The following is a 13,349-nucleotide window of genomic DNA, read 5'->3' as shown; positions in this document are numbered from 1 at the left end:
GAGACTGAATTTGATCTAGCCCTTTCTTGCTTTACTTAAGTAAGACTATTTCTAAACTTCTTGATAGGGGTGACCAAGACATCGTACAAATCTTAAACCCTAAATCTTAAATCCGGAAGCACAAGCAGTTCATAGTCCAGTAGCTAGCCAACGTTCAAGATTTTTCATGCTGCCAAAATAAAATACCTTGCAATATGTCATAACTGAGATTGTGAGCACTGGAGAAACTATGTGAGTGCCTTGCCGTACCATTTTAGTTGGTTACTTAAATTGCCATCAATTTTGGGTGGCATTTATACAACAAACGAATTGAGTTTGCCTTAACAAAGAAATCTAAGAAAAGGTTTTAGGATGCAAGTAATAAATACATATCAAGTTTATTCTCTTCTTCAAATCATAAAATCTACAACCCAAATGATGTAAATGGAGTTCAAAATGGAATGGGCAAATGGCAAAAGGCTATACAACAACTCTTTATTCAACAATCACAATGGCAGAGGCATTTCAGAAAGCACATGGCGGACAGGGCGGCCATGGTTACTCCTCATAACGCCGCCGCCGCCGCCACTACCTCTTTCCCACCGTCACTCTCGGTGTCTTGGCCGCTCTCTTTGGGGCTGTCCAATGCCCTCTTCTCCTCCTCCTCCACTTCCACGCCCTCGCCGGAACTAATTTTCCCTCCCTCCTTCCTCCTCTTCTCCACCCGGGCCTTGAGGACCTCCAGAAGCTCCGCCGCCGCCGCGGGCTTCTCCCGCCGCCGGTTCTTTATCAGGATCTCGCTGACGTCCGCCGGAGTTATCTCGGCCTCGTCGATGGCCGCCGCCAATCCGGCCCAAAGGTCGGATTTTTCGTCGAGTTCGCCGTCCTCTAACCCTAGGTAGTTCTTCATCAGGATCTTGAGCGCCGGGAACGAGCAGTAACCCATCAGTATGTGCATGTCCATTCTCCCTGATCGGAGCAGCGCCGAGTCGAGTTTCTCGACGTGGTTGGTGGTGAACACGAAGATCCGCTCGCTGCCGCAGCACGACCACAATCCGTCGGTGAAGTTAAGGAGCCCGGATAAAGTTATCGTCTTGGGTGCGGCAGCGGGGGCGACGGCGACATTGGGATCCTCCGGCGACGGCGGATCGATCAGCGGGGTCGGTGACTTTTTGGGGCCTCGATTGGTGAGGTTTATCGAGCAATCGATGTCCTCTATGACGATGATGGATTTGGAAGTGGTCTTCATGAGGAGCTTGCGGAGCTCCGAGTTGGTGCTGACTTCAGTGAGCTCGAGGTCGTAGACGTCGTACCCAAGGAAATTGGCCATGGCGGCGATCATGCTGGACTTACCGGTTCCCGGCGGACCGTAGAGCAGGTATCCGCGCTTCCACGCGCGACCGGTCTTCTCGTAGAAGGCCTTGCCCTCGGCGAAGTCCCTGAGGTCGGCCATGATGAGCTGCTTCCGCTCCGGATCCATAGCTAGGGTTTCGAAGGTGCTAGGGTGCTTGAAGGGGACGGACTCCCATGGGAAGCCGCGGGACTCCATGCCCCCGGCGCTGCCGCGGGAGTTGGTGTAGAGGAGGCGGTCCTGGCTCCGGCGGCGGAGCTCGGTGGCGGTGTCCATGATGTGGTCGAGGTAGGCCGGGACGAACAGGGGTTTATCCTTCTTCTTAATCCGGAGCGTGAAGCTGCGTTTCTCCTCCGGCAGCGGCCGCCACGAGAACGTCTGCGCCTGCCTCTGCGTCACGACGTGCTCCCACGTGGCGGTGGCGCCGCGGAAGGTGTCCACCAGCCGGTCGTGACTGCTGAGCCCGAAGGTGAAGGCGGAGGAGTTGAGGCCGCGGGAGAGGCTGAGGTGCGTGGCGGCGACGGACGCGGAGCGGCTGAGGTACAACTGCACCGAGTGGTACAGCTCGTTGGTGCTCATGCCATCCGTCTCCGTGATGTCGTAGTAGCAGTAACTCGAGAAGCAGAGGAACGCGCGCTGCAAGACCGTCGTCGCCGCGAACCGCAACTCCGGCGGCAACAACGCGTGGAGGATGCTCTGGCAGAAGGCGAACACCCCCATCAGCGACGCCAGCGAGGTCCAAAACTCCATTCCTTTCCGATCAAGAAACAAAAAAGCTCCGATCTTTGCCTTGTTTATCAATCAATTCGCAGCAAACGACTCTGATTCAACAAACAAGATCGGAACTTGGCTTATACGATTCAACAAGGGTCGGAATGCTCTCGATTCTCAAATATCTGGGAAGAAGAAGAAGAAGACAAAGGATGAGTTGGAGATTGAGTAGGCCACGGCCATCAATCAAATCAATGTGCAATCAAAGATGGCTTTCGCCTGCAAGAATATATTTGGGCTTTTCATGCATGTGGATTGCAGAGAAAGGCAGAGACTAATGGAAGAGGCAGGTCAGGAGGCGATGTCTTATGGTGCTGTGTTTGTGTTTGCCAGCACAACAAATTTGAGGAGTGGATGAGGTTGGTCATGCTTCTCCTTTGTTCTTCTTTATGAATTTATTATGTTTCTTTAATGTGTTATAGTTTTTACTTCTATTATTCTATGTATTGTGTTCTTGTTAAAGTCTTTGAATGAGAAAAGTCATGAGAAATACTTTTTTTAAAAAGTTTGATCTTCATTTTCCTAGTTGATCGTGGCATGGTTTTGAAATTTCTGAATTGTGTTTCCACCAAACAGTTTTGACAAATTATAATTTGGTGGATTGGAATTTGACTACAAGTATCGTCGTTACAATTTATCTAAATGACATGCAAGCTTAAGCTATAACAAAGATACCCCAATGGTATAGCTAAGTTGTTTTATTAAACAATAACAAAGATCACTTGGAAGCATAAGAACAAGAGGACTTGAATCGATTCATCCTTCACATTTATTTAAGGACTTTCACATGTTTTAAGCCAGAGCATTATGTACAGGGAGAAATGTAGACAAAGTAAAATCTATACCGACCAGAATTGAATCTAAATCTAACAAACCAACAAGATCAACCTAAGAGGAGCAACTAGATTCTGCACATTCTTCATCGACATTGATTCGATCGCCAAAAAGTGCACTCTAAGAGTACCGACTAGCTTCTGCACATTCTGCTGGTCATCGATCGTATTGCAACTGGTGTATCTCACGTGGTCCATATCTGTAAGTGTCGAAAAGATAAAAGATATCAGAAGGATGAATCATACAAGGCATTTACGGTAGCAAGAAATGTGTTCAACTAGCATTACAACTACCACTTTACTCATCATTATACTCAATAAAGATAACTCTTTGTATCACTCTATGTATTTGTTCCTTAAGTTGCTAAGTCATTGCATGCTAAATCTTCTTTCATCAATTCTCCAGCTGAATGATCCTATAGGATAGAAGATTACCAGTAATAAAGATGTTGAAATTAAATATGAATCGACACGAAAACTCCCACCTGTAGTGGCCAGGAATCACCAAAGACGGAGCAGTACGGACACCTGTTTGGACAACTCCATCATCAGTTTCCGCAAATCTGTACTCTCTTACGTCGAGGGATGAAAATGCTTCTCCTATGTATGAAACATCGGCGATAGACCCATGTCTGCTCCGATCATCACCATGGGAGGATCTCCGCCGAGTTCTTAAACACCCAAATCTTGGAATCAATCTACAAGATAAGAGAGAGCTCCACCAACGGCCTCTGTTCCTCCTAACACCTATATACTCATCACCAGCTTCTGAATCTCCATATTCGATGACATAGTCCCCCAATACGACTGCGTGTGGTGCTTCTGCATGTATAGTGCTCAAGACATCTATGATCTCTGATGACTGCTGGAAATTTTCCCAGTCCAATTTTCGTGCAGGATCGATTTTAGAAGGGCATGAATATGGGTGTCTTACTTTAGCATGCTTTTGGAGCTCAAAAAAGTTGCCAGTATATGCACAATGTTTCTCTTCACAACATCGTTCCTTCATGTTTAAGGAGACCCGGGCCTTGTCGATGATGAGCCACCCAGTTACAGCACCCCTGCACAGTGGGCAGGTTGGTTGGTTGCCGGTACTTGCTGATACCCCTTGAAAGCAGATAATAGTGACCCCATCTGTGGAAGAATCTTTTATAGCTGAAGGAATTCTATATGCATTCTTGAACCGTTCGAGACAGTTAGAGTGATTTTGATCAGTATCGCAAATGAATGGACGGCAACCCTTCTCGTACGAGGAGCAATGAAGTAGCACACCATTGTGAGGGAAGTTCAAACAGATCGAACATGATACATCATCCCAATCCAAATCCATTTTCAGATTCTCTAAGTCCAAAGGGTAAGAAGCTGCTTCGTCGGAAACTAATGCAGGCATCACCATCACCATTTATTAAAATGATCCAACTTCCACTTAGAATTTCTTAGAAGATCTGTTGATTATAAAACAAAAAAATAAATAAATAGCAAGAAACTGAATTAGATAGGATTTATGCTTGGGATGAGGAAATAAAAGGAAATAATAGAAGGCAAAAAGAAAAGAAAACACGAATATAGGAATCATAAGAATTATGACAGATTCAAGGGTGCTAAAGAGAGCATAGTAGAAGAGCTGACTGACAGAAACTTTAACCACAAGGGATGCAAACAATGTTCAATCTTTCAACTCAATTTTTACTCATAATAGATTTGAATGTTCCTACTGATATCTTACAATGTTTCATAATATTTTTAGTTTATACTTGTGTACAATTCAAAACTTGACAAATTTAGTATTAGATATTAACAACCTCTACATTCTACACCATTTGTGCTATTAATTTCCTTAGATTCAAAGGTCTATCACCAACAATTGAAGGCATCATGAACTAGAAAACTTCTTTCTAAAGGCATTCTGTTCATGAGAAACCTTTACTCAAGGAAACAGTTGCAGGTCTACAATCTGCAAGAACTAGACGATTCTTTTTTTCTTCTTCTTTTGATAGGAACAAAAGAGAAATCCAGTTATCATCGAGAAGAAATATTTAGAAAATGAAGGGGGAAAAAAACAATTCTTCTGCATGTCTCATTTAAAATTGCAATAGATGCTTTCATCGCCCAAACAGAATCATTCTGAACTCTCGAATCAAAGTATAAGAGAACGAAAACAAGCAACCAGATGACCTACAAGTGCAAATAGTATCACCAATTCGCAAGGAGCCGAATTATCATCAATCGGTCAACACTTCAAGATCGCAATCTTACCAATTCAAGCAACTGTACCACCAATTCGCCAATCGCAACGAAAAAGGGGGGAAAATACCCCCAAAAAACAAGAGAAAGTACTAACTTGCTCACAGATTCGGGAAAGTAGAGAAGCGGAGCAATCTCGTCAGGGAAGCGAGGAAACCCTAGCGCCAAATCCTGCTTGGCCGGCAATAGGAAATAGGGAAGCGAGACGGCACGAGGCGGAGCAGCAGCAAGGCAGAGACTCGCACAAGGAAATTAATCGCCATATTTTTTTTTCATTTATCAAACTTCGCAATCGCAATCAATCCGACGAAATCGCGAGGCGCATCGAAGTCTTTGGGCGCGGCTCAAAATTTTCTTTTATTAGTTTATCTTCCATATACCGACGAATATTTGGGTTGACCTTTTCCAAACATCACGACAGTTGACCGAACAGCAAGCGATTGACACGTGCTAGAATAAAACGTTTTTTTTGCAACAACTTTAATTACTCAACGCCGAATACACTTCTTTTACCTTCCATGAATGAGGTGGGAGTCGCGAGGAGGACTTTGTTTTCCCTTCAATCATAACGAAGGTCGAAATATGAGTAACGAAAAAAAATCTCAAGATTAATTAATTATTGGGCGCCCCTTATTTTCTAAGTCATCCGGATGACGCTTCATTTTTATTTTTAATTAATTAATTGTTTTATTTTATCTATTTATGTAATAATAATAATATTAATAATAATAATAATTATTATTATTATTATTATAATAAAAGGCATCTTATTGCCGAACTCTTCTTAATTAATTAATTGGACGTGTCATAGCTGCTACACTATAACGTAGAAAAAACTTGAAGATTAAAATAAATTTGAGTCTCTGAAAAGGATTAAATAACAAACCGTAGTGTAGCAATTGGTTTAATTAGTTATAACGACCTGAGTCCATAACATAACCACTTTAATCTGAAATCATTATGATTCTACCTTATAATTAATTATAGATCTTTGAACTAATTTTAATTTGATATATTATATGTCTCATATTTTAATTCGAGTCAAAAATTATAACCTCTTAAAATTTAGAATTTAATATTTATGTTATAGTAACTATGAAACTGTAGTTATTATACCTGCGTGACAATTCAAATATAATAATTACGAAACCAATTATAGTAACTAAGATTTCATAATTACTATAAGATGGAGGTTAAAATCTTAAATTTTAAGAGGTCAAATTTTTAACTCATATTGAACCATGAAACATATAATATATCAAATTGAAATTCGTTCAGAGATCTACAATCAATTATGGGATGAAATTCGTAACGGTCCAATTTTAAGTTCAAGCTACCATTTAAATCCTTTAAAGACTCCGAATAATAATTTTTTTTCATATTATGGCTGTCACTGCCGGCTCAAGGTATAGACTTTAATGATATATGTCTAGGACCTGAACTTCATTGAGGCCCCTAATATACTTTTTTTTATTTTTATATTATTTATATTAAATTAAAAAACATTCACTTTAATTTTAGATTAATTTTTTTTAAAAAAAACATCTATTCTTAATTTTAGATTATTTCTATTTAATTTGTAGTTGATTATTTTTAATTATATATCTTATTTTTTGGCAATTTAGCAAAAGAAGTATCTAGATTTTCAAATTTACCAAAAAGTACATACTACTTTGTTATTTACCAAAGGACGTACCTTTTCACAGTATTCTTCCCATTTTACTATAAGATCTCACGAGCGTAATTAAGAAATTTATTAACGAAATTTTTCAAGGTCACACGAGCGCTAATTAATGTTGGTGCAACATCCCTCAGGTCAAGGTTGACCTGGTTGACCAAGCTTGAGTCTTGGTTTGGGTTTCGATGTTTGACAATACAAGGTTGATTGAAGAAGAGTCAAGTAGGTCAAGGATGACCGGATACTTGACTGGGAAGTTCTAACTGGGATGTTAGGCAGAAGAAAATCCTGGTGAGTGAAGCCAGGTGAAAATCCTAGTGAGTGAAGCTAGGTGAAAGACCTGGTGAGTGAAGCCAGGCAGAAGAAAATCCTGGTGAGTGAAGCCAGGTGAAAATCCTAGTGAGTGAAGCTAGGTGAAAGACCTGGTGAGTGAAGCCAGGCAGAAGAGAAGTCCTAGTGAGTGAAGCTAGGCAGATTGGAAGTCCTGGTGAGTGAAGCCAGGCAGAAGAAAATCCTGGTGAGTGAAGCCAGGTGAAAATCCTAGTGAGTGAAGCTAGGTGAAAGACCTGGTGAGTGAAGCCAGGCACGGGGAAATCCAGATGGGTCAAGATTGACCAGACATGTGGTGGAAGTCCAAGGATGTCAAGGGAGTGACCGGATACTTGGCACGAAGAGAAAAGTCCAAGTGGGTCAAAGGGACTGACCGGGCACTTGGTGGGGAGTCCTGGCAGGTCAAGGGAGTGACCAGTAGCTAGGCATGATATACCAACAGGTCAAGGTTGATCGAATGTTGGTTTGAGAGGCTTGGGACTTGGTTTTGGGCAAAAACCAAGAGCTGGATCCATCAGTGGATCGATCCAGGAGCTGGATCGATCAGTGGATCGATCCAGGCTTTTCCTAGCGAACAGAAAGCCTCTGGATCGATCAGTGGATCGATCCAGGCATTTCCCAGCGAACAGAGAGCCTCTGGATCGATCAGTGGATCGATCCAGAGGTCCCAATCGATCAGCCGATCGATTGGGACGCTGCTGGTTCGCGCGATAAGCGCTGGATCCAGGCGTTTTCCCAGAGCACAGAGGCGCTCTGAATCGATCTGTGGATCGATCCAAAGTCTCCCCGATCGATTGGGAGCTTTTGAATCGATCGGGATCCGACCGTTGCGTCGTATTTGAGCTGCAGGCGTGCAATGGCTGCGGTAGAACTTCACCGATTCATCTCAGATCACTTCAGCGACTTCTCCACACTTCTCTCAAGCTCAGATCGCCAGTTCTTGAAGGTTCTTGGAGGTTTCCCAAGTCAAGAGGCAGATCAAAAGCAAAAAGAAGAAAGCTAGAGTTAGGGTTTTCATTCCATATCTTGTAAGATATCTATTGTATTTGTTTCCCTTGCTTTCTTCTTGTATTGTGAGAGTTGTAGGGCTTCTCCGCCTTCAGTAGTTACTGAAAAGGAGTGATTTCATAGTGGAGGGTGTGTGAGTGTGTGGATCCTTGGACTAGTCACCTCTTGTGAGGTGGATACTAAGTAAAATTCCAAGTATTAGCGTTGTATGCTTTTGTTTCTTTGTATTTTCGCTGCACATCCTTGAAGAAATGAGCAACGCCGACAACAAACACGCGAAGAGTTATTCCCCCCCCCCCCCCCTCTAGCTACTTTTCGGTCCTAACAAGTGGTATCAGAGCGAGACCGCTCTTCACCGGAATCATCGCCGGAAGGGTCAAGCATAACAAGAAGAGCTAGAGGGTGAAGAAGTTGAAGCAAAATTGTCAAAGTCAAAAAAATTCAAAAGCTCAACTTCTACAATGGAATTCCGAGATGGGCTCGGACTCGACACGAGGGTGGCTCCACCATACACTTCCACGAGCTTCGATTCTTGGAAATCAAGAATCGAAAATTTTCTTATGATGGAGATAGAGCAATGGTTTGCTCTTATGGAAGGCTTCAAGACTCCAACAAACTCAAAGGGCAAAGTTCTCAAGAGGAGCAAGTGGAGCCAAGAGCAAGTCCAAAGGTGCGAGGCCAATGACAAAGTGACCAAACTTTTGGTCAATTTATTGCCAAGCACCATCCTTTGCAAAATTGGAGAATTTGAAGATGCAAAGGAATTATGGAGTAAATTGGCCAAGCTTCATGAAGAGGTCACCTCCACTGTACAAGAGCAAGAAGAATCCAGAGAGGGTGACTCTTTGGAGCAAGACCAAGAGGAGGACTCCGAGGTTGAGAGATGCTCAACCTCCGAAGAAGAAGTCCAAGAAGAAGCTTCATCTTCAAGGGAGTGCAATGAAGAGAACAAGGATGGAGCATACTCCTTGTTCCATGTACAAGATGATGAAGCCTCCACCTCTAGGATTGAGGGGGAGTGTAGATCAATGAACCCGGAGCAAGAAGAGGCCTCCACATCCGGGTCAAGAGAAGAAGAGGATGATGTAACTGTTGGTGCAACCTTAGGTCAAGGTTGACCTGGTTGACCAGACTCGAGTTGACTTGACTTGAGTTGTGTTTTGATGTTTGACGAGTTATGTTTGACGTGAACAAAAAAGTTGTATCTTGATGTTTTACAAGGATACAAGCTTGGGAGATTGTGGGTGCAACCCGTGGTCAAGGTTGACCTGGTTGACCCGAGGTGAGTTGACCTAACTCGGAAAAGTCCAAGCAAGGAGCTTGGCATGAGAAAAGTCCAAGCAGGGAGTTTGGCATGGTGAAAAGTCCAAGCAGGGAGCTTGGCACAGGAAAAGTCCAAGTATGGAGCTTAGCACGGGAAAAGTCCAAGTATGGAAGCTTGGCACATGGGAAGTCGGAGAGGGCTCGGTAGCTCGTTCTCCGGACTGTGGTCAGAGAGGGCTCGGAGCTCGTTCTCTGGACCACATGGGAAGTCGGAGAGGGCTCGGTAGCTCGTTCTCCGGACTGTGGTCAGAGAGGGCTCGGGAGCTCGTTCTCTGGACCGGATGTGGAAAGTCTTGGTGAGTGAAGCCAGGCAGTTGTGAAAACCCTAGTGAGTGAAGCTAGGTGAAAGTCCTGGTGAGTGAAGCCAGGCAGTGGGAAAGTCCTAGTGAGTGAAGCCAGGCAGTTGGAAAGTCCTGGTGAGTGAAGCCGGGCAGATTGGAAATCCTGGTGAGTGAAGCCAGGTGAAAATCCTAGTGAGTGAAGCTAGGAGAAAGTCCTGGTGAGTGAAGCCGGGCAAGGGAAAATCCAGATGGATCAAGGATGATCGGACATCTGGTGTTGAGAAGGTCAAGTAGGTCAAGGGAGTGACCGGATACTTGACACGAAGAGAAAAGTCCAAGTGGGTCAAAGGGATTGACCGAACACTTGGTGGGGAGTCTTAGCAGGTCAAGGGAGTGACCGGATGCTAAGCATGAGATACCAATAGGTCAAGGTTGACCGGATATTGGTTTGGAAGGCGTGGGACTCGGTTTGGGCAAAAACAAAGAGCTGGATCGATCAGTGGATCGATCCAGTGATACACTGGGTTATCTGATCGGTCTGGTGACCGATCAGTAACCAAACAGTATGCTACTGTATGTTATCTGATCGGTCTACAGACCGATCAGAAAGCGTACAGAAGTTCGGGAGAAAAGGAAGGAACATGCATGTTGATCGGTCCCTGGACCGATCATAGGAAGCTCTGATCGGTCCCCAGGACCGATCAGGGTCTTCCTGGACCGATCAGGGTGGAGCCTGATCGGTCCAGGTATATCCGTTGAGATTCAACGGGTATCTCCGTCTTCTTCGCTGTCTGCTTTGCTGCAGTTGCAGGTTCAGGCTATATAAAGGAGATCGAGGGTTGCTACGAAAAACTTCTTCTTCCTCCTCGGAACTGAGCTGCTGTGCTTCTGTGCTCTTGAGCTTTGCTGAGCTCCGAAGCTTCGTGTGAGCTTCTTCGACTGAGTTGCTTGTTGGCATTCGTCCGTGAAGTTGGTGCTTCATCCGGGACTTCAGTCGACGAGAAGGCAAGCAAGTATTTGTACATTCATTGTGTATTTTGTTCTTGCTCTTCTTTGTATTTCCATATTGCTGTTGCAAGTTTTTGTGGCGAGGTTTCTTCACCCATAAGGAGTTTATATTAGCCGGTTCTCCGGGGACTCATCCACCGACGGATTGATAGGGCTCGTCCACCTTACGGACACGCTGAGGAGTAGGAGTATATCTCCGAACCTCGTTACATCGACGCGTGTTGAGGTTTGATTTCTCCGCTTTCATTTCTATTGTTTTTATTTCCGCTGCGCTAACCCTAATCGTAGGAAGAAACGAGCAATTTGGGGTCGGTTATTCACACCCCCCCTCTCTAGCCGAGTACATCGATCCTAACAAGTGGTATCAGAGCAAGGTCGCTCTTCGTTGGATCAACACCCGGGGGAGCACGAGCTAGAGAATGGATCTATTCGGAGAAGATGTCACGATTCCACCCTTCGACGATCGTGACGACTTCGCGTTTTAGAAGGTAAGAATGAAGTACTTTCTTATGACTAACCTTGAAAATTGGAGTTGTGTTAAATTAGGTTTCAAGCCTCCAATGGATAAGGAAGGAAAACCACTCGAGAAGAAAAAGTGGACAAGGGAACAAATCCACCATTCCACAATCAACGATGAGGTAATGAAAGTATTTGAATTCTCATTACCTAATGACATTCTATGTAAGATAGGTGGATACAACAATGCCAAGGAGTTGTGGAACAACTTGGCTAAGTTCCATGAGGGGAACTCCACTTCAAGCCATGAAGAGGAGTCAAGTGAGCCAAGGAGTTCACATCATGGAGGGATGAATTTAGAAGTTGAGGGCTACTCAACATCTAAAGAAGAAGAGGAGGAGTGTTCCTCTTCAAGTTCGGAGCAAGGAGAAGAAGCTTCTACCTCCGGAAGGGATGAAGAAGAAAGTCTTCATCCATCCTCAACCCTAGGTAACTCAAGCATTTCAATTTCAAATAAATTACACATAATGTGCTTTGAGTGTAGGGAGTATGGACATTACAAGAGTAAGTGTCCAAAGAGGGTTAGGAAGACTCCACCGGCGCCAAAGATCAAGGAAGTCGGAGTCCCGATACGCAAGAGCAAGGAACACGTGGTGTGTTTCCAATGCAAGCGAAGGGGACATTATCGGAGCCAATGTCCGAGGGGGAGGCAACCTCACAAGGACAATAAGACGAGCACATCGATAGGGGGAGCTAAGGCAAACCCTAAGGTAATCTCTAAGGCACATTCTTGCAATTCTAGTAGGATGCATGCTAGTAGCCTTATTGCTATTGTCAAGAATGATAAGCATGTTAACTTTAGGAACCAATACATGAGCTTAGGAGCCAAACATGTTAACCTAGATAAGGATAATACTAGAAATGTCAATCCTAGGATTAACTCATCTAAGGTTAGGGAGAACCTAGGTAGAAATCCCAAATCAACTAGACACATGCCTAGGAATACCTCAAAGAAAAATGAAAAATTAAAAATTGAGGTATTATAGAAGGAGAATCAAGTCTTGAGGTCAAGACTTGATACTTTGGAAAATGCTCTTAAGAACTTGGAAAAGTCATCTCTAGGGTTTAAGGGTCAAAAACCAATGTCCAAGGACAAGAAAGGTTTGGGTCACAAACCTAAGTCCCAAGTAGTCAAGCCCAATTATCATAATGTTCCATTCGATTATGGAACAAAACCTAGGGCTAGGAAGAACAACACCAAAGTCACAAGGGGAGTCACCCCTAGAGTTGATCTTGATGAGTCTCAAATGACCAAGGCTTCAAAGCCTAGGAGGGTCATTAGAAGGGTTGCTAGGGAAGTCATCCCTAGTGAATATTTAGTGAACCCAATGAGCTCCAATAAGTATTGGGTTCCTAGGAGCGTGATTTCATCACGCTAGATGAGTTAGGGTGTGCCAACCTTACTTGAATAGGTAGTTAACCTAATCATGGCAAAAGGTGGCACTTTAGGATTTTTCAAGGTATAATCAAGCCTTGAAAATGAAATTAAGAATTATTCCTAAGGTGATTAGGATGTGCCAATCAAATTTGAGGAGTTGTCTAGAGTCAATCTAGTTGGCACATAGTGATCTAAAAGTCTTGAGGATAAGATTTTAGGTCTATTACACTTAGGAATATAGAATTTATGGCAAAATGATCGAAATTATCAAAAATGGCAACTAAGGCTAGAATTAGGTATTTTCTATACCTTTACATGTTATTTGCCATATATTGTTTGCCATATGCCATGTCATGACATCATATTTAAGCTATGATCATTTGAAATGTCATGATAATGCTTAGGTTATTTATATGTCATGCTTTATTTAAGTTTCATACTTTATGCCATGACATCATGACATTGGCACATGTTATTATGTATGATATCATTTTATGCCATGTCATCATTTCTTGCATTTATAATCAATGAAATTGATTTAAGGACAAAAACACAATTTGATATGGAAATCAAATTGTTGTTTAGAAAATGCATGAGAACTTAGCCTAAGATGACCTAAACTCATATCTCACATCAAAATTGACTTGGA

At 43.4% G+C, this 13,349-nt stretch overlaps 2 protein-coding genes across 6 annotated transcripts; both read right to left on the bottom strand.

The window, feature by feature from the left end:
• Positions 1-352: 352 nt before the first annotated feature.
• On the bottom strand, positions 353-2,479 carry LOC122008680 (AAA-ATPase At5g57480-like). Its single transcript, XM_042564504.1, has one exon. It carries the CDS (start codon positions 2,078-2,080, stop codon positions 545-547), a length of 1,536 nt encoding a protein of 511 aa, XP_042420438.1. The 5' UTR covers positions 2,081-2,479; the 3' UTR covers positions 353-544.
• A 352-nt stretch (positions 2,480-2,831) lies between these two features.
• Positions 2,832-5,516, bottom strand: LOC122008681. 5 transcript variants are annotated; one of them, XR_006119347.1, is made up of 4 exons: positions 5,276-5,516; positions 3,420-4,379; positions 3,229-3,350; positions 2,832-3,134 (listed from the first exon to the last, which is right to left on the bottom strand). XR_006119347.1 is itself a non-coding variant. In XM_042564508.1 (3 exons), the coding sequence occupies exons 2-3, from the start codon at positions 4,334-4,336 to the stop codon at positions 3,329-3,331; spliced, it is 939 nt and encodes a 312-aa protein (XP_042420442.1). In that variant the 5' UTR covers positions 4,337-4,379; positions 5,276-5,516; the 3' UTR covers positions 2,832-3,328. The 5 variants fall into 5 exon arrangements, 3 of the variants coding, with proteins under 3 accessions (XP_042420442.1, XP_042420441.1, XP_042420440.1); XR_006119346.1 differs by having other exon boundaries at positions 3,229-4,379; XM_042564508.1 differs by having other exon boundaries at positions 2,832-3,350.
• Between the last annotated feature and the right edge of the window lie 7,833 nt (positions 5,517-13,349).

Source organism: Zingiber officinale, chromosome 8A (assembly GCF_018446385.1).
Source record: "Zingiber officinale cultivar Zhangliang chromosome 8A, Zo_v1.1, whole genome shotgun sequence".
In the NCBI taxonomy this organism is placed as follows: Eukaryota; Viridiplantae; Streptophyta; class Magnoliopsida; order Zingiberales; family Zingiberaceae; genus Zingiber; species Zingiber officinale.
This window is presented reverse-complemented; position numbering and strand designations above follow the sequence as displayed.

Bases quoted from the DNA above. Each gene is read 5' to 3' on its own strand.
- LOC122008681 (XM_042564506.1), bottom strand. From the start codon at position 4,336: ATGGTGATGGTGATGCCTGCATTAGTTTCCGACGAAGCAGCTTCTTAC.
- LOC122008680 (XM_042564504.1), bottom strand. From the start codon at position 2,080: ATGGAGTTTTGGACCTCGCTGGCGTCGCTGATGGGGGTGTTCGCCTTC.